Genomic DNA, 22189 nt, shown 5'->3' with positions numbered 1-22189 from the left:
AATGCTTTATGAGCAGAACACTTGGATGTTCAGGGTATTGATAAATGGATGACGATTCTTGATATGGATTACCCTATTGCTTGTAAGTACAATGTCGTATTTGTCTCCTTGTCAAAGAGACTTAACATTACCTTTTTCCCTCTTACCTTAGCTCCACCTATATATACGAGCAAACATAACATCATTGTTGTTGGTTATGTCAACAACAATCTTTGGGTTTAGGTAAAGTTGAAATCTAATAGTCCATTGCCTCCTGTCACTGACCGTTGGAGACAGAACTGTGTTGAAGATGCAAAAGCATGAGAATTAACATATGCATGACATATTAGACACTAGGAAGATGAAGTTAGTAAGTCATCCTATTTCATTTTGTAATCTTGCATATATAACAATCTTTATTATATGTATATATTATACCAAGTAGTTTTTTATCGAATCAGTTATGCAGAAAAAAATTGAATAGATTTTTATGGAAAATACCAAAATTTAAGTATTTTTTGAAATTTTGTGACACATACCAGGAATTTTAAAATTTCTGGAATTTTGTGTTATTTTTCGGAAATTCGGAAATTTCATAATTTCTAGTAAAATACTCCAGAACTCTACCGAAAATTTTATAATTTTCGATATATTTTTACAGAAAATTCTAAATTTACGGTACATGTGTCTTTGTTGCGATAAAAAAAATTGAAATTTCAAAATATTTCGGTACATACAACAAATTTTCCATAAAAACATGTAAATTTTAAAAAATTCCAATATTTATAAAAGGGTATAATGATAACAATTCTCTAAATATAGGGATATCAAGTATAAGTGTCGGGGTGACAAGTTAAAATCCCATGCTATAGGCTGTTCTTGATTGTACCTTTCGCACTTTACATCCACCACGATAAACCTTTAACGCTCAATACATATAAGTTTTTTCTATGACCTATGTTGTTTATACATACTTTGTCCGGATAGAAATACATCTAGATAAATATATAGGTAAAATTCTGACAGTTTTAGGCACCACAAAATATTTCTCAATTTAAATATAGTTGTTAATTGATTTAGGGGTCTGTTCAGACAAACATATAGTTGCAAAATATGATGTTTATGTATGGTTTGTTGGGATATAAACACTATAAGAATGCGTTTAATTCGCAAAGTAGTAAGTACTGAATATTACATAACATAACACAATTTTTTGAACTCTATTATACAAAATAGGTAAGTATTGGATATTACATGACACAAGACAACTTTTTGTGCGCTATCATGCAAAAGTATTGGAAGTTACATAGCATAAGACAACTTTTTTGTACTCTATTATGTTTAATGATAAATGCATTAGACTTTTTCTTTTTTAAATATTTTTAATTGTACTTTGTTTGATTTGTCTATTTGATTTTTCTATGCAATAAACAATTTTTTTATTATAATACTCTTTTTTAAGAGAGAGGGGGAGAGAGGGAGGGATAGAGAGAGATATATTTTATATTTTAAGTAAAAAATATAAAAATAAAGTATTTGCTTTTTTTATAACTTGTTCTTAGAATAAAATTTTATGTTTTTGTCCAGTCTCATGTTATAAATTTTGTCTTATCTCATGATCACTTTCTACATCAAACAAGCTACAAGAAAAATTGTCATTTCTAATCCCTCGTTCATGATCAAACACCACTCTTTCTTTTCCAAAATCCAAATCTTCAGTTTCAACATGTAGCTAAGCTGTTTAGTGGTGCGAATAAGTCCTTCCTCTGTACCATCGTGTTACCTTTGGGGTTTTCTGACATTGACTTTCAGACGGACGTCGCCGTACAGTTTCTCCTAGTAGTTACTCTCTGATCGACGCCATCGGTAAGTGGTTGTTGGATTCTCGTTCTTCTCTCACACAGATAGCTCGCTCACGTTGCCAGATTGTGGTCGACTGAGTCATGTGTATTGGTTTTCTAGAGGTTGTATGAGCTTGCGTGAAAAGTTTTTTTTTATTGAATCGTTCATTATGAGACTTATTCTTTTTAGAGCAACACTTTTGTGAGAGATACACACCACACGTTCACCCAAAACTTTAAGGTGATATATGGATGAATTCTCTCACTTATAAATGCCGTTTCCACATTTCCAACCAATGTGAGACTATTACCCACACTACTCACATTTGATACATTCTCAACACTCCCCCTCAAGTGTGAGTCCATAATGCCCCCCTTCAAGTGAAAGCTCTTATTACTTTTACAAACTCTTATATCGCACGAAACGTTTCTTATTCACCACACTGGCGCCCTTTACACTCTTCAAGGGAACATTTCTTATTCACCACACTGTCGCCGTTGACTTTCGATACAAGTAAGCCGATCCCTTTCCGAACCAAAGACTCATGATACCATTTGTTTGGGGAGTTTTTCACTAGGGAGCATTGAACATTGTGAGACTTATTCTTTTTAGAGTAACACCTTTGTGAGAGACACACCACATATTCACCCAAAATTTTAAGGTGATATGTGAATGAGTTCTCTCACTTAAAAATACTAAAGTCTTCACATTTTCAACCAATGCGAGACTATTACCCACACAACTCACACTTGATACATTCTCAACAATCAAAGCGATTGGGTTGACGCTACCACAACAACGATTTTGTTCTATTTCACAACTTTATCGTCCCCGTTCCTTGTTATGGTTCGTTGTGATATAGGCTTGTTTAGCTTGAAAAGCTATTATGCTTGCTGTGATTTTTCAGACGGAGTTATTGGTACATGAGTTGGTTCGTGTTGGCGGTCGATTCATTCACCATTAATTAAAGTTTGTGAAGACTCATACAACACCTTTCTTTTATTATCTTATTTCATTCCTGTATGCAAGATTCACTAGGTAATATCTTCTTATGTGCGTTTTTATTGTTGTAATAATTATATTATGATTAGAATACTAAATACTTTTTATATGGTTTTGACTAAATCAGATTTTACGCCCTCCCTATTTTGTACAAACTTTATTTTTATTTAATATGTTAGTGGTATATAAAAAATGTGATTTGTCCTGATATTTAAATATCAAATGTTTATTTTTAATAGATTTTGTAATTAGAAAAGAGTCAAACATACTCTAATATAAATTTTTACACTCTTAATTAGTGTTATTTTTTAATTTTTATTTATAAAATTTAAGATAATATTAATTGAATTTTTATTAAAATATTCATCGATAATTATTATTTAGAAAAATAAAATAAAATAAATGCAATAAATAATGAAGAGGATTTTAAGAAAAAATAGAACTATTGTTTGAAAAGAACATAAATTCAAACTCTTTTGCTGCTCAACTCGATTTCTCAAGCGGAACCCCAAATCAAGTTCCGGCGCCGGATGGAAGAGATTGCCGCATTCTCCTCCGCCGATGCCGACAAAGCTCTGAAGGATTGCGAACGCATGATTCAGAAGAGTCTCAAATGTATTTCAATTCTTCCCCTTTCTCTATTAGTGTTACTATTGCATTTTCTGGTTTTAGGTTTATTTTCTCTACAATTCTAATAGCTTATTCATCGTGTTATTATGTTATTATCAGCTCCAATCGTGAAATTCTTGAGGGAACACTTGGAGAAAGCTGGGTGTCCTGTTCAAGACAATTTCTTCAAAGCTATCAAGTGTGATAAGTTTCATGCCGGCGGTTACATTCCCGGTGAAGGGGTGGGTAAACACTTTTTCATTTCTTTATCAAGAAATAATTCATATCTGTTGACGATGATAACTATGAATTTGTTTGAGAGAATTTATGAAATGTTCATAGATGATTTTCAGTGTATTTTCACATATTCTTTGGTATAGCTTATGAAAATAGTTTATATGAAATCAATTTGACTCTGTCTTGTCTTTTGTTATTAGAATAACTGATACATAAGCACTAATATGATAAATGCTTATGTTATGAGTGTTAAATTAAGTTATTTATCTAAGCATGATTTTTGTTATAAAAAAGGAAGGGAATTGATTGTCTAACACCATGATTTTGTGACTTTAGTCTATTTATGAGAGAGAATAGTGATTAAATTAAGATTGTTTGGATGAGAGGTAATGGTGTGTTAAGAGATAGATAAATAGAAAGTCACCAAAGTTATACAATTGAAAAGTAGACAATCACACCTTAGAAAGGAGGGTGTGCCGTTTCTTATGCCGGTACATATTACCATTAGCAAGTTTGAGTTGAGCTGAAGCAAGTTTTGTTGGCATAAAAAGCTGATTTCACTCACACATTTATGGAGAAAATAATGTCAGTTGTTGTTGTTTTCCCATTTAGTGGTTGAATAATGATGTATTCCATGCTTCCTTCCTATGATTATTCTATTATGGTTGTTTTTCTACATTTTTTGGAAACAGATAGTTGTGTGTGGAAATCGAACAGAAATGCAAGATGATGTTAACCAGGCTATAACTCATGAGCTAATTCATGCCTTTGATGACTGTCGAGCTGCAAACTTGGATTGGACTGATTGTGCACATCATGCTTGTAGTGAGGTTTCTTTTTAACAATGCTCCTTTTATTGATATTAACTTTGATGTAGTTTTATGTATTGGTTTCATTAATCAATTTTTCTTGATGATTATGTGAAACAGATAAGGGCTGGTCATCTAAGTGGTGATTGTCATTTCAAACGGGAACTTCTACGAGGATTTATAAACATACGAGGGCATGAACAAGTACACCATTTCTTTCCTTCTTTCATTTATTCTAAACATTTATTTTGGTTGAATATTTTTGGATATAATGTGCAACAACTTTAGAGAAATTACTAGATTTGAGTAACTTGCTTTAGTATTGAATGTTTCAAAGTATTTTATTTGAGATATGCTATGATAATTTGAACATTACGCACTGGCCAACTTTTTTTTCCCTTTCATCGAAAATTATGGAAATTCAGGAAGATGAAAATAGAACTCATAGGATTAGAGGGATTAAAGTTCCTTTTTTTCTCCTTTTCGTTGAAAATCATAGAAACTTAGGAAGATGAAAATATAACTTATAGGATTAGAGGGATAAAGGTTCCCCTTAACATGAAAGAAAACACAAAGAACAGTTAATGGAGAAAAATATCAATGAAACAAAGCTACAATGAAACTTTTCTTGAAAAGACTGTGTCTCATACACCAAATGCCTTATTTTATCCCAGATCTGCTGCTGATGCAATGAAATCTCCTTAAAACTAAATATGCATTACTTACCTCCAATTATTGATTGACCTACGGAACACTGAATTCATCAAAGTGTCAAATAATGAATTGCAAAACAAAACGGCAGCAGAGCAATATACAACAACAAATTAGGACCTTGCAAACCACCCTCCAATCCTGTAGATTCGAACCATATATTGGGAGAAGCAACAGTAGAATCCGGAGTAGGCACAGGATGTGCCAAGGACTGGTTGGTCGGCTCTTGTTTCTTGCCCACACTTGACCGGTTATCCCATCCTATGTATTTGTAGTTAGCGACTTATCATGATACTAGAGAACCTCATCTTTGAACTGCGTACAAAATGCTGCACTTGGTGTTAATTGAGACACTATTTACACAAGGTAAATTGAGCCTAGAAGCTTATGCTGATGCAGACTATGAGAATTCTTTAGGTTTTATTTAGAAGTTAGGAAGGAAAAGAAGAAAGAGCAATGGGGAGCAAAGTACAGAGAAAATGGAAGTGGAAGGGATAATAGCCTCCCCTTGCATGGAGGTTTATTTTTTGCATAAAATTTAAGAATAATGCTAGCAATATATTCTCTAAAACACACTTTTCAACGCACTCTCTTTTATTGGTTAAAATTCATGAGTCCCTCCAAATTTATATGGGATGGGACCCACATTATTTTGTGGAGCCCATATGAATTTTAATCAATTAAAAGAGCGCGTGGTCAAAAGTTGTGTGTTGCTAGCACTCTTTGAAATTTAAACCCTCGTATATGGAGGAACTAATATATTGAAGATGAGTTTTGGACTTTTTATTTGTCTTTTTATTATAATACTATCATAATAAAAAAAAACTCATTCATAAGCTTTCTTCTTCCTATCTGTTTTAAAATCCTCCTCTAGCCACAACAGCCTTACCTCCCTCCGCCTTCTAACTCTCAAAGAAAGACTTAGTAGACAAATGATCAACTTCTAGATATTGCATGTTTCTAGGAAGTATTTTGGTTACTTGGCAAAAAAAAGTGGTGGTAAGATCTTCTGTAGAATCTGAATTCATATCCATTGCTCAAGGCTTGTGTGAGTTGTTATGGCTAAAATATCATCTGAGATGAATGGAAAGGAAAATTAGATATTTTTTAAATGATTCTTATATTTATTTTTATATCAAATGAGAGGAGTGTCTTATAGTGAGAGATGAGAGAATAAGATAATGACCCTTAAATGAAAGTTAACGGTTGTGATTAAATCCCGATTTAAACATATCAGGTGACCCCTTCGCACTCTCCTTCGTTTCTACACGAGTCTTGTTTACTCAGTTTTTCCATTCAACAATGGGCTGTTCTCATGGATGATGACAATCGTATGGTGGATAAAATGAAAAATTGAGGAACTGAGTAAATTTACCCTTTTCATTGTATTTTCTTTGGTGCAAAAGATATTTTATTTTGATCTCTTCAGCCAAAAAACCATTGTTTCACAGCGAGCAATTATTTTTAGATTTCATTGTTTCAAAGAGAGCAATTAATTAAATTTAATTTATCTTGAAGGAATGCATCAAAAGAAGAGTTTTGACATCACTGTCTTCAAATCCTTTTTGCTCTGGTTCAACTGCCAAGGATTATATGGAATCTGTATGGGATGTTTGTTATAATGATACAGCACCTTTCGATAGAGCTCCTTAAAATTTGCATGTGGTTACCAGTGTATGGGATGTTTCTTTGCCTCAACTGACCAAAAGTGTAATTAAAGAAAACGACGACTTATTTATTTTTAGCTCAGATCTCTTTATCTTTTTGAAGTTGTAACTGTATATGGAAACTTTTTTTCTTCTCATAAGTTTCTTGGTTTTCATAAATGGATGTTAGTTGAACACTTGTGCAGTATACTGAATCGAAATTTGGTTGATGTTACTAGTATGTAACACCGACAACTCTGAAAAAATGTGTGTCAATTTCAGTGTCGGCATCAAACACCTGCATCGACATTTGTGTTTACGTTTAATTTATTCAAATTTTTAAATTATTATCGGTATTGCCGTGTCAATGTTGGAGGTTGTGTTCGGGATGTCCATACTTGATATCTATTGGAGTATGGTGTATCAGCCATTTGTTGCATTTGGCTTGCAGCCATCGTTGTAGTTATAGTTATTATTATGTAATTTACGTCTTTATACATCTTTAAGTAGATGTTTAGGATCAATATATTGGTTTGTAAGTATTGCTTCAATATCTGTATTAGAATTTAGAAGTGTGTTGGCAGGAGGAATTCAAGTTTATATACCCTCTATTGATTAACCACTCAATTTAGCTTCAACATTAATACCAAAATAAAATACTTGGACATAAGTCAATATATTGCTTTACTACACCAGTCACAAATAACATTGATGCATCAACAACAAATACTTTTGTAGCAGACAAATTAGTAATCTTTCCAAAGGTGGAAAAAAATCTACGGTCTAAATTAATAGTTATAAGAATAAATCAACTAATAATAATGTTCATTTCATTCTAAAAATAAATGAAATAAGAATATTTATTTAAAATGGAAAATTTTGTTCATTTTTTTTATTTTCCTCAAAAACAATTCATCAAAAACATACATTCCAATACACGTTTTTTAACCGGTGATTCCAAAAATATGGACATTAAAATACTTATACCAAATTATAAGCGAAAAACAATTCCTCTCTAAATACTAAAGTGGAAAGAAATGAACTCAATTCAATTGTCAACTGGTTACTTAAAATTATAAGTTTCATAAAACACCATTTAATTGGTTACTATTTGATGGTCTGTTTTTAGGCGGTTGGAGTCTAAGGCCAACCTCATGCAACATTGTTTTAGCTATCTAAAAAACGCATATCAGTTAGTTACTTTACGGTAGCCAACAATCAACATTCATAATTCATGAAAAATCAAGAACTTTAAATTGTTTGATTTTAAATGCTTTAATGGTAGCTGTTATTGGTAACCTTTGATTTTAGTGATGGATTTTGGTTCTATACAACGAATATTCATCTTCTTCTACAATTTTAATAATCAATTTTAGATTTGAATAGTCTTTTCGTCGGTTTAAATTGACGCGTTTTTTTTACATATTTTAATCTCTAAATCTTTTCTTAGATGGAGTCTCCAATTGTTATTTTTTTTGGATTAGTCTATGACGTTATACTTATGTTAAAAAAAAGACGATGTGACTAACATTGATGATGTGAAATTATTTTTCCATTTTTCTCTCTCCCGAACATTCTTTTATGACGTGGTCTCAATTGTTTCCCATAAAAAAAATTCTCAAATATCTTTTTATATTTAATCCCTACAAATTAGCATTTTAAAATAGGAAAAATAGGAAGCTTCGTGGGAGGTGATTGCATGAGGAATACGACGAGGATCCAATGTGGTACATGACTTAGGTAGAAGAATGTATCATTTGAATGTGGTAGACAATTCAAGAACGCGATTGAGGAAGACAAACGATTCAAGCAAAAGATTCTTCGATTATCCCGATTATATATTTCTCGCAGTTCAAATTATAAGAGTTGGTTCTTTTCGTTGTGTGTTTTTGAAATTTTTCAGGGATGAGTTTTAGTTTGAATTTTTATTGTGGGGGGTAGCTTTGTTAGAGACTATGCAGTATATTACACAGGGGGACATGAACATGTAGTAGACACTGATCATGATAAGTGGATTTTCTTTAAAGCTACTGGTATTGTGAAAGAGATTATTCAATTTGATCATTCAAAATATTGGTTATGGTGGTATAACAATGATGTAGACATGTAGAATATAATGATTAGTGATAGTGATGTTGATGAGGTTTATAAATAAGTCATTGAAATGAAATGTGTAGTGCGCACATATGTTGAGCATAATGTTAAAGACATGAATGAAGTTAATGTTGTAGAAGATGAAATAAATGATGGTGATATTAATGTTGATGAAGTAGGTGATGTTGGAAATAATGTTGAAGAAGATGAATATTAGGATAATCATGATAGCGATTTTGAAGTTGATGGTATATCATTTGATGATAGTGAGGATGAGATGGCTCTTGGGTTGGATGATGACTTTGATTTAATTGATGATAGCAGGGTAAAAATTATAGCAAGAAAGCACAAGAACACTCAAAAGAAATTACCAATTGTTGTTGATAATATTCGTTCATCTAGTGATGTTGATAATGAGATGAACATTAACTATGCTAGTTGTAACACCCTAAACCCAAACACTTAATTTATAGAATATGTGAAATAAAATACTCAAAAGGGTGACACATTTTCTCAACACAACAACTCTCTGAAATCACATTATAGCAATGGACATAATTATTCAACACAACTTCATTAATTGTCTCATAAAATAGAAATCAACCTCATTTTAAATCATAAAATAAATAGTTCAACAACTCGCAAAAACAAAAAACAGAAAAAAAATTCCAATCCCAATATTACACTATCAGAGCGATACATGAAAACTAAACAAATAATAAATAATAAATAGTGAAGAAGGCCACTATGCCATCCCTAACACAAGCATAGCTAAAACTCCTCCACCTAAGTATCTGCACGCGTAAAGAAATAATACCGAAACAAATAGGGGGTGAAAATACATTCACATATGTTAACGATGCATAAAATAACAAGGATAGTAGAATCAACATAATAATCAATCATACAATTCAACCACAACAATAATCAATCACAAATGCATTATGTATGCAATGTATTCATCTCATATACTCCAATGCATGTAGTACCAAGGTTTTGGATATTCAGAGGTGTGTTACTGAATCATCCACTTGCCACTGGACCAAAGTCATACTCGTCACTGGATCGAAGTCATACTCGTCATTGAACCTAGGTCCTACCTATCTCCAATATACATGATACATGATGCAACAACAATACAAATGCAATACTCTTCTCAACCTCCAACTCCAATACTCTTCACTGATTCCCTTAAAACCTAAAACTCAACATAATTATCGCCAAAACAAGGCCATATCAATTATTCATCTGAACCGAACATCTCAGCATAACTCAACATTTTTCCTCTTCACGAGGAATTCATTTTAAACTCAACATAATAATTAAAAATAATTAATTTCTCATCATCAACATCAAAACAACATCAAATAACCATCAAATACAAAATCCACTTAAAAAATCGAGTCGAACGATCCAAAATTGGTCAAACAAGGGTTGAGCGTCAACCCTATAGGCATGACGATCGTCATGCCCACCCATCACCTCTCTCTCTCTCATTCGTCCGTCATCTCGCTGATGATTGGAAATGGCGCTCGTCGCCGACCGCTAACAGTCAGCCCATCTTCCAACTGATGCCCATCAGCTTCGTCCAAGTGGACATCTTCCCCAGGCGCGATGACAGTTGGACCATCACTCTCGTGACGCCCGTCATCTCTGTGTAGAACACAAATTTCCGTGCTTTCTCCGTTGGAGCACTTACGAAGCTCGGATTTTAATTCTAGATAACCCAATCGCACAACAAAACATCAACCATCAATCATATAACATTTACATAATAAAAAACTCATAGATTAACATTTAAATAATCAATTTATCATGAAATCATCATCATATTTTATCAAATTATCATTTATACTCATGAATATCAAACTCATAATTAAACACAAACATTCACATCAAATCCAACAATTAACATAACACGAATTCATGATTAAACAACAATAACCTAAGAGGTTTTATACAACCTCCTTCAAGGTTTAAGTCCTTCAATAATGGAGTAAAAGGAAAGAGAATAGGAAATAGGATAAAGACTCCTCTCTACCATTCATGCTAAAAAACACCCATATCATGAACATTCTTCCCCTTACCTCGAATTTGCAGCAAAGATTGAAACTTCGGTTATGAAGTCTCTTCTCCTTCAAAAGGTCTCCTAGGGTTTGGTATTCTCTTGTCTCTTTTTACAAAAACACGTACTGACCTCTCTCTCACTTCTTTTCTCCTATTTAAATATATAAAACCTAATATCCTTTTATTTTAATTAATTCTACAAACTCTACTCTCACTAATTCCACTCTCCCCTTATTTTAATAAAAAAACATTTTTCTCCCCAAAGTTTCAGTTTCTCTTATTTCTCTATTAATTAAACTATTAATATATATAATCAATTTCTAATTTAATATTAAACTATCATTCCTCACTTCTACACTAATTTTAAATATAATAAAATTCTACCAAAATTCCAATAACTTAAATAAAATCAATTAAATAAGTCTAAAACACTCCAAACTCAATTAAAATCAAATTAATCAAAATTGGGGTGTTACAACTCACCCCCACTTAAAGACTTTTTTCCCTCGAGAATTACATGAAAGAAACAAATTAGGATAACACTATCTCATATGGCTCTCCTGCTCCCACGTCACGCTTCCTCCAGCAGGTCCTCCCCACACCACCTTAACAAAAACAATCTATTTACCTCTCAAGTGTTTTGCTTCTCGATCCTCAATCCGCAAGGGTGATGCCTCAACAGTCAAGTTATGTCTCACTTTAACATCAGCCAATTGGATCACATGGGACGATTCATGAATATACTTCCTAAGTTGAGACACATAAAAGACACTATGAAGAATTGAAAGAGACGGTGGTAAGGAAACTCTGTAGGTAACTTCTCTTACTCTTTGGAGGATCTGATACAGAATAATAAAAAGAGGCGTAAGCTTTCGAGACTTAAACACACGTCCAACACTAGTCACTAGAGTGATTCCCAAGAACACATGATCTCCCTTTTGGAACTCAAAAGCTTTCCTTCACTTATCATGACAACTCTTATGTCTTCTCTGCGATGCCTTCATCTTTTCCTGAATCATATTAACCTTCTCACTAGTTTGTTGAACAATCTCTGGTCCATGCACAACACTTTCACTTAATTCATACCAACGCATAGGTGTCATACACCTTTTACCATACAAATATTTAAAAGGTGAATGGAAACTATTTTTATATGTAAACTCAATTAACGACAAAAAATTATCCCAATGGCCTCATTGCTCCAAGACACAAGTGTTGGTGTAAGCCCTAGAGGCCAATACTTTTGGTACTTGTATCGAATTATTTATTAATAATAAAAGGCTTTTTCTTTATTATGTTTGTTTAATAAAGTCCATAGAATAGATAGTCCATTTAATGTATCAAGTGTGACTTAATCATGAGATCACATTAAATATAAGGACACTATTCTTAAAGTATCCGTAGTCGAGCTTTATTAAGAAGTGGGATAACATTAAAGCATTAAGACTATTATGTATATAAACTGATGATCACATCTCATGGATCATGGATAAGGAGTTATCAAGTCTTAAACATAGGTATGAATATTAAGAGTAATATTTATACTGGATTGACCCGCTATGAGAATACTATATAGAATGTTATGCAAAGTGTCATAAGTTATTCTCATGGTGATAATGGTGTATACCACCCTTCGACCTGAAACCACTATGGACCCTAGATGTAGAGTCGAGTGCTTTATTGTTGATAAAACGTTGTCCGTTACTGGATGACCATAAAGATAGTTGATAGGTACTCCACGAAGCATGCTAAGGGACATGAGTGACCTAGATGGAATTTTCCCATCCTGCGTAACAGGATAAATGTCTATGGGCCCAATATTGAACTGGACAAGGATGACACAGTCTATGCTTTGTGTTCAATATAGACATAAGGGCAAAAAGGTAATTATACACATAAGTATTATCACAAAAGGATTTGTCAGATCACATGACATTTTCGTGTCTTGGGTAGCAGTGATGTGTTGCTAGATACCGCTCACTGTTTATCATGTTAAATACATGATTTAATATAATTGCCAATACCGCGAAAACCTACAGGGTCACACACAAAGTACGGATTGATGAGAGATAAAGTAACTAAGGAACACCGTAAGGTACGGTGCACTTAAGTGAATTGTAGAACATCGTAAGGTACGGTGTACTTAAGTAGAATACGAAATATGGTAAGGTACCACACGCTTAAGTGATTTTGGCATATTATAAAATATGGGCCACTTACACTTAAGTGGGCTTTTCAGCTTGCAGCCCACACAAGTGGTTCTATAAATAGAACCCTTGTGTAGAAGCATTTGTGCAGTTGCAATTTCGTTTCTCTCTCTCTCTCTCTCTCTCTCTCTCTCTCTCTCTCACTCAAAGCCTTCATTTGTAGCAGCTAGCACTGAGATTGAAGGATTCCGTTCGTGTGGACTGAGTAGAGGCGTTGTCATCGTTCAACGTTCGTGATCGCTCCGTAGACCTGCATCAAAGGTTACAATCGCCACAAGAGGTAACGATTCTATCACTGATCATGTCCATTCATAAGGATCATTAAAGGAGAAATTTTAAATTCCGTTGCGTTTTGGATCGTTATTCTCCTTCAACAAGCTCTCAACAAACCTTACAAAGACTAGATAATCCTCTCTGACTAACCGTCAATCTGCGGACGGTAAGCAGAACTCAACCTCAACTTGATTCCCAAGGCTTCTTGCAAACTCTCCCAAAACCTTGACATGAACCTCAGATATATATCTAAAACAATTCTTGAAGAATTCCATGCAACTTCACAATCTCATAAATGTAAATCTCTGCTAGCTTTTGCAACGGGTAACTAATCTTTATCGGAACAAAATGAGTTGACTTAGTCAGTTTATCCGCAACAACCCATATCGAATAACTCCCTTTCAAGGTCTTTGGAAAACCCACTAAAAAATCCATATAAATGATATCCCACTTCCACCTAAGAATACTTAAAGGTTGCATCAATCCAGATAGTTTCTGATGCTCGATCTTCAACTTCTGACAAGTCAAACAAGAATATAAAAACTCTGCAACATCCTTTTTCATACCTGGCCACCAAAATATCTTCTTAAGATCTTGATACATGTTATTGGCTTCGGGATGAATGCTCAAACTACTCCTGTGACTTTCTTCTAGAATTTTCTTCTTAAGCTCTGGAAAATCTGACACACAAACTCTGTCCCGTAATTTTGTAATCCCATTCTCATCTACATTGAAGTCCACTTCTTGATTAGTAACAATCGATCAATTAATCCCAAATCCAACTTCTGACCTTTTTTCATTTCTTCTAGCACACTATTAGTCAACTTTAGCATACCTAGCTTCACACTTTATGGTGTTATTTCACACACCAAGCTAAGATCTCTGAACTGCTCAATCAATTCCATTTCTCTAACCATCAGCGTCGACATATGCAAGGACTTTCTACTCAACACATCTGCTACCATATTAGCTTTAACAAGATGGTAATTCAACTAAAAGTCGTAATCCTTAAAAAATTCTAGCCATATCCTCTACCTCATATTCAGCTCTTTCTGATCAAACAGATACTTTAAACTCTTATGATCACTGAAAACTTCAAACCTCGAACCATATAAATAATGTCTCCAAATTTTAAGCACAAATACCACTGATACCAACTCCAAATCATGGATAGAATAATTCCTCTCATGAGTTTTGAGTTGTCTCTAAGAATACACTACAACTTGACTCTTCCGCATAAGCATACCACCTAAACCCATCTTAGAAGCATCACAATATACAACAAAAGATTCACTTACATCTGGTAAGATACAAAATGACGCCAATGTCAACCTCTTCTTTAGCTCTTGGAAACTTTCTCCACACTGAACATCCCACACATAAGCTTATCCTTTCCGGGACAACTGAGTCAAAGGAAAAATCGACTTGGAAAAGACTTCTATAAACCTTCTATAGTAACTAGCTAAACCCATAAAGCTTATGATCTCAGTAACTGACTTAAGAGTCTCCCACTGTAACACTGTGTCTACCTTAGACGGATATACTGCTATTCCACCACTGGAGATTACATGACCAAGGAAACTTACTTCTCTTAACCAGATCTCACACTTGGATAACTTAGCATACAACTTCTTGTCCTTCAGGGTTGTCAGCATAACTCATATGTATTCTGCATGCTCTTTGTCTGACCTAGAATACACCAAAATATCATCTATGAACACCACAACGAACTGATCCAAGTAGGGGGAAAATCCTATTCATATACTCTATGAATACTCCTGACGCATTAGACATACCAAAAGGCATGACTGAATACTCTTAATGACCATAACGAGTTCTAAATGCAATCTTCAGTATATCTTTTGACTTTACTCGAATATGATGATAACCTGATCTATGATCAATCTTGCTAAACACTCAAGCTCCAACCAACTGATCCATAAGGTCGTCAATTCTAGTAAGAGGATACTTATACTTAATAGTAACATTGTTCAACTATCGATAATCCATACTGTCATACGGTGAACTGACTTGGGGTGTTTTGCTTTTTATCGCAATGTCGCGGATAGCAAGAGTCGCCACCGACTTTTCTTTTATCCAATAAGGAAAGGTGGAAAAGAACAGGAAAGACCTCAATAGATTTTGGGTTCGGGAGGTACATTATACAAAGGGAAGGTGTTAGCACCCTTTGTATCCATGGTTATCCATGGGCTCTTAATTGCTGGATCACTTATATTTTTGTCTAAAAAGTGTCGGTGAATTGCTTAAAAAATGTTTGAAAGAGAGTTTAACTTTGTAATGATTCTCGTATGAATGTATACAAAGTATTTATCTCATTTAATTTTGAAAATGGTTTAGAAAAATATAACTCGGTAATGATTCTAGTATGAATGTATACCAAGTGGTGATTTTCTAGGATTTGTAAAGTGTAAAGTGTGAGGGGTGGAAAATGTTTTAGGTTAGGATCCAGTAATTGAGAGTTATACCTTCCTAAGGTCGTTATGAACGTTTCCTATCCTTATGAGGGTAAAACTGTCCTTACTATTGAGAAGTAAGTAATTTTACCCTTTGGATGTTTAAGGGTCACCGTAGGGTCATCGATAGGTCATTGAAGGCAACAGTTGTAAGGATACCTTAGCATTCGAAGGGACGATCATCATTTAACCGTAGGCTACACCGAAGGGTCATCGAGGGACAAAATCGTATTTTCGAAGGCAACATCCGAGGGACTATGATTTATTTTATGATGATTTAATCGAAGGGCCATTGCTAAGTGTATCCCCACATTCGCGGGACATGACCGTTATACCGTAATACCGTAAGGCAGCAAAGAGAGGTCCAAGATCACTTATTTAAAGGTCATATTTTAAAGTCAATTAAGTAATTAAGTCCATACTAAAATCAATACATTAAAATTAATACATTAAAATTAATACATTAAAATTAACACATTAAAATTAATTAAGCAATTTAGGGTGAGTCTCCCCAAGGGTATCCCACAAATAAAGTGGAAGACCTAAACGGCGATCTTTTTTCGGGGACATATGAACCTTTGCAAAATTCAACAAACGGGTTAGCATACCAAATCCGGGTGCAATCGAGGATTACACCGTAAAAGAAAAACAGCAGCAAGAAAACAGTGTATAATTAACATAGAATCGACCAGATACGCATAAGACATAACAAACAAAATATTGGCGGCTGCCCTTGTTCGCCTCTGCTTCGCCTAGCGAAGGTCTAGCGAACACTCGCTGCGTGCTCGCTTAGCGATGTGCTAGCGAGCGGCTGCGGGCTTTGAATTTCAGAACAGTATGACTTCAACCTGCGGCATGGCTTATGGCATCCAACACATAATTATATGGTTCAGCATTCACAATATCCAGGCACACTTAAATTCACATGCAAAACCTCAAATATGTTTATGAATTCAATTATATTATCACATACAAGTTAAGAACATAAAGCGGTATCACATGCAAATTAAGAAAATAACACGATAATAGTAATGCAAACCTGTTTGCAATCGAATTGCAACCTTGAATTGGCGAGCCGGATTGAGTTGGGCGGCGGTAGCTTCGGGGCTGGGAAGCGGCCTTCAGGGTTTCTTCACTCGGAACTCTCTAAAGTAGCCTCCAGGGTTTCCGTGCCAGGGTTTCCGTCCGTCTTCCTCTGTTTTTTCGTCCTCCTTTTCATCACTGAAGTGCTGGTATTTATAATGCCCTTTTTCATGACCTAATGGGCTCAGAACGAAGCCCGAAATTTTTTGTTGTCTGTCAGCCTCGCTAGGCGAGCTGGTAGCGAACGTTCGCTAGGCGAGCGTGTAGCGAACGTAACGTTCGCTAGGCGAGCGTGTAGCGAACATGCCAGTTTGCCATTTTCTGGATTGGGCCATTTGTGAGCTGGGCCTTTGTCCCTTTAAGATCAGTGCCATAAAATGAGTCAGAATGCCCCTGAAAAATGTCTTGAACTATTGATGGGCAAATTTTGGGGTATGACAGCTGCCCCTGTTCAATATTCTTGAACCGAGAGAGTCAGAATGGTATGTGCCGTTCGTGGTCTGGAGGTGAAAGATTATTGAACACTAGAATGCCCCAACAATTTGCGCTTGTCCATCAGTCTTGACGGAGATGGGCTTAAAGATGCCATCTAGGAAGTTTGATGAGGAGATTTCCAGATTGTGTCGTACGTTAGACGATATCTGGAGACATGGGTGTCACACCGGGTCGTACATCAGACCGTATAGTGAGTCATCCATTATGCTGTCGACTTCGCCGGGGAGTCGGAGTATGCTATATACTGCTGGGGATAAGGGATCAGAATGGATCATACACTGGACCGTATCTGAATACCAGAGTGAGCTGTTCGTTAGGCAGATGACTTTGCCGAGGATGAAAAATCAGAATGGATCGTACGCTAGATCGTCTCTGAGTTGAAGATCCAAATGGGTCTTATGATAGACTGTATTGGAGTTGCAGGATGAGCCGTCCATTAGGCTGAATCTGATGATAAAAGGGGGTAGTCGTACACTAGACTACACTTCAGAAATGTACCGTACACTAGGTAGCATCTGAGGAGACGAAGGTCTAATTGGGTCGTACATTAGACCGTATCTGAGCAGAATGAGCCGTCCATTAGGCTGAATCTGATGATAAAAGGGGGTAGTCATACACTAGACTACACTTCAGAAATGTACCGTACACTAGGTAGCATCTGAGAAGATGAAGGTTTAACTTGGTCGTACATTAAACCATCTCTGAGCAGAATGAGTCGTCCATTAGGCTAAATCTGATGATAAAAGGGGATAGTCGTACACTAGACTACACTTCAGAAATGTACCGTACACTAGGTAGCATCTGAGAAGATGAAGGTTTAACTTGGTCGTACATTAAACCATATCTGAGCAGAATGAGCCGTCCATTAGGCTAAATCTGATGATAAAAGGGGGTAGTCGTACACTAGACTACACTTCAGAAATGTACCGTACACTAGGTAGCATCTGAGAAGATGAAGGTTTAACTTGGTCGTACATTAAACCATATCTGGGAAGAATCCGAGGACTTGACGGTCTAACTTGGTCGCACATTAGACTGTCACTGAGCAGAATCTGAGGACTTGAAGGTCTAACTTGGTCGTACATTAGACTATATCTGAGCAGAATCCGAGGACTTGACGGTCTAACTCGGTCGCACATTAGACTGTCACTGAGCAGAATCTGGTCTAACTTGGTCGTACATTAGACTGTATCTGAGCAGAATCCGAGGACTTGACGGTCTAACTTGGTCGTACATTAGACTGTCACTGAGCAGAATCTGGTCTAACTTGGTCGTACATTAGACTGTATTTGAGCAGCATCTGGTCTAACTTGGTCGTACATTAGACTATATCTGGGCAGAATCCGAGGACTTGACGGTCTAACTTGGTCGCACATTAGACTGTCACTGAGCAGAATCTGGTCTAACTTGATCGTACATTAGACTGTATTTGATGACTGGAAGGTCTAACTTGGTCGTACATTAGACTGTATTTGATGACTGGAAGGTCTAACTTGGTCGTACATTAGACTGTATTTGATGACTGGAAGGTCTAACTTGGTCGTACATTAGACTGTATTTGATGACTGGAAGGTCTAACTTGGTCGTACATTAGACTGTATTTGCAGAATCTGACTTGAAGGTCTAACTTGGTCGTACATTAGACTGTCTTTGAGTGGTTGAAGGTCAGAATGGATCGTACGCTAGATCGTATCTGAGTTGTTGAAGGTCAGAATGGATCGTACGCTAGATCGTATCTGAGTTGTTGAAGGTCAGAATGGATCGTACGCTAGATCGTATTTGAGTTGAAGGAGTCATATGTTGAGATGAATCAGGATGAACCGTACGCTAGGCTATATCTGATAGTATTTGTGTATGCTGTATTTGCGATAAATGTCTGGGATGGGCTTATAGATGCCATCGTTAGGAGGATGTCAAAATGAATGTTGACATGGAGTATATCTGAAAGATGTATCTGAAGAAGAAAGTAGTCGTACGCTAGACTACACCTCGGAATATACCGTATGCTAGGCAGTGTCTGAGGGTTATAGTTGAATTTTGAATGTAATTGATGAGGATATCCGTCTGAATGGACCTTTGTTTTGACTGTGTCAGGAGGATGATTAACCTGAAAAATAAAGTTAGCTTCATGCCATGTCATGATGCATGAGATGCAAATGTTGTATGCATGCGTATGCTGTGAAATGATGTAATGAGCGAATTATGCGTTTGGAATAAATGAGAGCATTGTATACATGTATATGTTATGAAATGATGTAATGTATATGATGCGGAACGAAAATTGTATGTAGGTATGTGATGTGAAATGATGTAATGTATATGATGCGGAACGAAAATTGTATGTAGGTATGTGATGTGAAATGATGTAATGTATATGATGCGGAACAAAAATTGTATGTAGGTATGTGATGTGAAATGATGTAATGAATGCACTATGTGTCTGAAACGTTCTTCCAGGGGACTCTACTGGGGAAACAAATCTCAGTCTTCGGGTCGGAGATATTTGTATTGATGACCCTGTCTCAGCTGGGGGATTTGATTTCTGTCTGATGGTAGAAACATTCGACAGAGCCTGGCTGGGGATAGAAGAGATGACCAGTATGTCTGGTGATGCCGACCTCTGCTGGGCAATAGCTGGTTCTTGTTGGGGAATAGAATTAGCAACGGATTCATTGGGAAGCATGATTAGACCTTCTCCTCGATCCTGAAGTCGTGTAGTAATTGCTATTACTATTCTAGGCATGTATTTTTGGTAAACATTGATCATATTCAAATGCATATATCAATTCAAGTTAAATCAATGGATGTTTACGCAAACAAAACAGAGAAAGTAAAACAAAAGCATCTTTTTGGAAATGAAATTGTACTGATTTTGAAAGAGGGCCTATGAACAGGCAATTTGTGTACAAGGAGACAGAAATCCTGGTAAGAGGAAATTGTCAGGCAAACAAAGAGAAAGCTATGCAGAAAAAGTCCTATCGATTCTAATTCCACCACTGTCATTATGTCTTCAAGCATCTCATCTCCTGCTGTCGGATAGAAGTGATTGGCTTGTTCAGTCCCTTGAACTTGGATGAAGCTGACAGAGGACGGGACATAGTCATACGCTTTAATCCCTAATTTTGCCTGGACCGCCTTTTCAGGTTTTCAGTCCACCAGGATACCCTTTTTTGCCCAAGCCGCCTTTTCAGGCTTTCGACTTGCCGGGTGTACGTTTTTATATGTTTATCCCTAATTTTTGCCCAAGCCGCCTTTTCAGGCTTTCGACTTGCCGGGTGTACGTTTTTATATGTTTATCCCTAACTTTTGCCCGAACCCTTTTGGTTCGCCGGGATGCCCTTACTTTTGCCTAGATACGTCGACCTAGCGGGTCTCTTTTATGCGTAGTATTTTTTGACTATGTCTGCGTTCACGGGATGCGGAACATCTTCGCCATCCATTGTAGCAAGTATCATGGCTCCACCAGAGAATATCTTCTTAACCACACACGGCCCTTCGTATGTGGGAGTCCATTTGCCCCTGGGATCACTTTGTGGTAGAATGATACGTTTGATCACCAAGTCGCCAATTTGACATACCTGTCTCTTGACCTTTTTGTTAAATGCCTGGATCATGCGCTTCTGATATATCTGCCTATGACAAACAGCCGCGAGTCTCTTCAATCAAATTTATCTGATCGAGTTGAGTCTGAATCCGTTCATCCTCATCTAAGCCCGCCTTTTTCATGATTCTTAGAGAGGGAATCTGAACTTCCATTCCATAGACTAAAGAGAAAGGGGTTGCCCCTGTCGAAGTGCGGTAACCATGAAGAGCAAAAGGTAACATCTCATGCTAGTCTTTGTGCGTTACTGTTATATTCTTGATATTGTTAGCAGCCTCCACGGCGCCGTTCGTCTTTGGCCGGTACGGAGAAGAGTTATGGTGTTTTATTTTGAACTGCATGCAGAGTTCAGTTTAGTACCATTATCAGTGATAACTCTTTCAGGAGACAGCAGGTTTCTCAAATAGATATTTGATAAGATCCATCTTAGAAATCAATAAAGTGGTATGATTCAACATATACTGTCTTAGTCGGCGAGCAGCCCAAGCCAAAGCGCAGCAAGCTTTCTCGAGCTGTGAGTATCTTGTTTCACAGTCGGTACCTTTTGCTAAGGCAGTGTATGGCATGCTCTTTTCGACCAGACTCGTCATGTTGCCCCAACACACCCTATTGAATTTTCTAACACGGTCAAATACATAGTTAAAGGTCTTCCTTCAACTGGTGGTATCAGGATTGGAGGTTCTTGGAGATATTTCCTGATTTTGTTATTCATCATTCCATACCATCTCTTGATTTTTCTTTTTTTTAGTAATTTGAAGATGGGTTTGCAGGTAGCAGTGGAATGAATCGGGCAATGTAATTCGAGTGCCCCAAGAAACCTCTGACTTCTTTCTTGTTTATTTCAGTACCCAGATTTATAATTTCAATTGATTCCTCATGCGGCTGTATGGTCTTTTCTTCTTGTAGTACCAGTCTGGCAAGTTCTCCAGGGACTTCACAATCTTCCTCGCTTCCATCCTCGACTTGGTAGATCGGATTTTCAAAGTCATAACGAACAGTAGCAGAGTCATTACCAACAGGATCCAGAGTGGATATGGATCGGCAAATTGTTACGTGAGTG

The 22189-nt window shown here is 36.1% G+C and overlaps 1 protein-coding gene across 1 annotated transcript; it reads left to right on the top strand.

Moving 5' to 3' along the window:
* Nucleotides 1-3251: 3251 nt before the first annotated feature.
* On the top strand, nt 3252-7032 carry LOC127100937 (mitochondrial inner membrane protease ATP23). The gene is made up of 5 exons (XM_051038247.1): nt 3252-3438; nt 3553-3674; nt 4362-4499; nt 4599-4682; nt 6708-7032. Exons 1-5 carry the CDS (start codon nt 3354-3356, stop codon nt 6840-6842), a joined length of 564 nt encoding a protein of 187 aa, XP_050894204.1. The 5' UTR covers nt 3252-3353; the 3' UTR covers nt 6843-7032.
* The last annotated feature ends 15157 nt before the right edge of the window (nt 7033-22189 follow it).

This window comes from Lathyrus oleraceus, chromosome 7 (assembly GCF_024323335.1).
Source record: "Lathyrus oleraceus cultivar Zhongwan6 chromosome 7, CAAS_Psat_ZW6_1.0, whole genome shotgun sequence".
NCBI lineage: Eukaryota > Viridiplantae > Streptophyta > Magnoliopsida > Fabales > Fabaceae > Lathyrus > Lathyrus oleraceus.
Note: the sequence above shows the minus strand (reverse complement) of the source record. Positions and strands in the feature narration are given on the sequence as shown.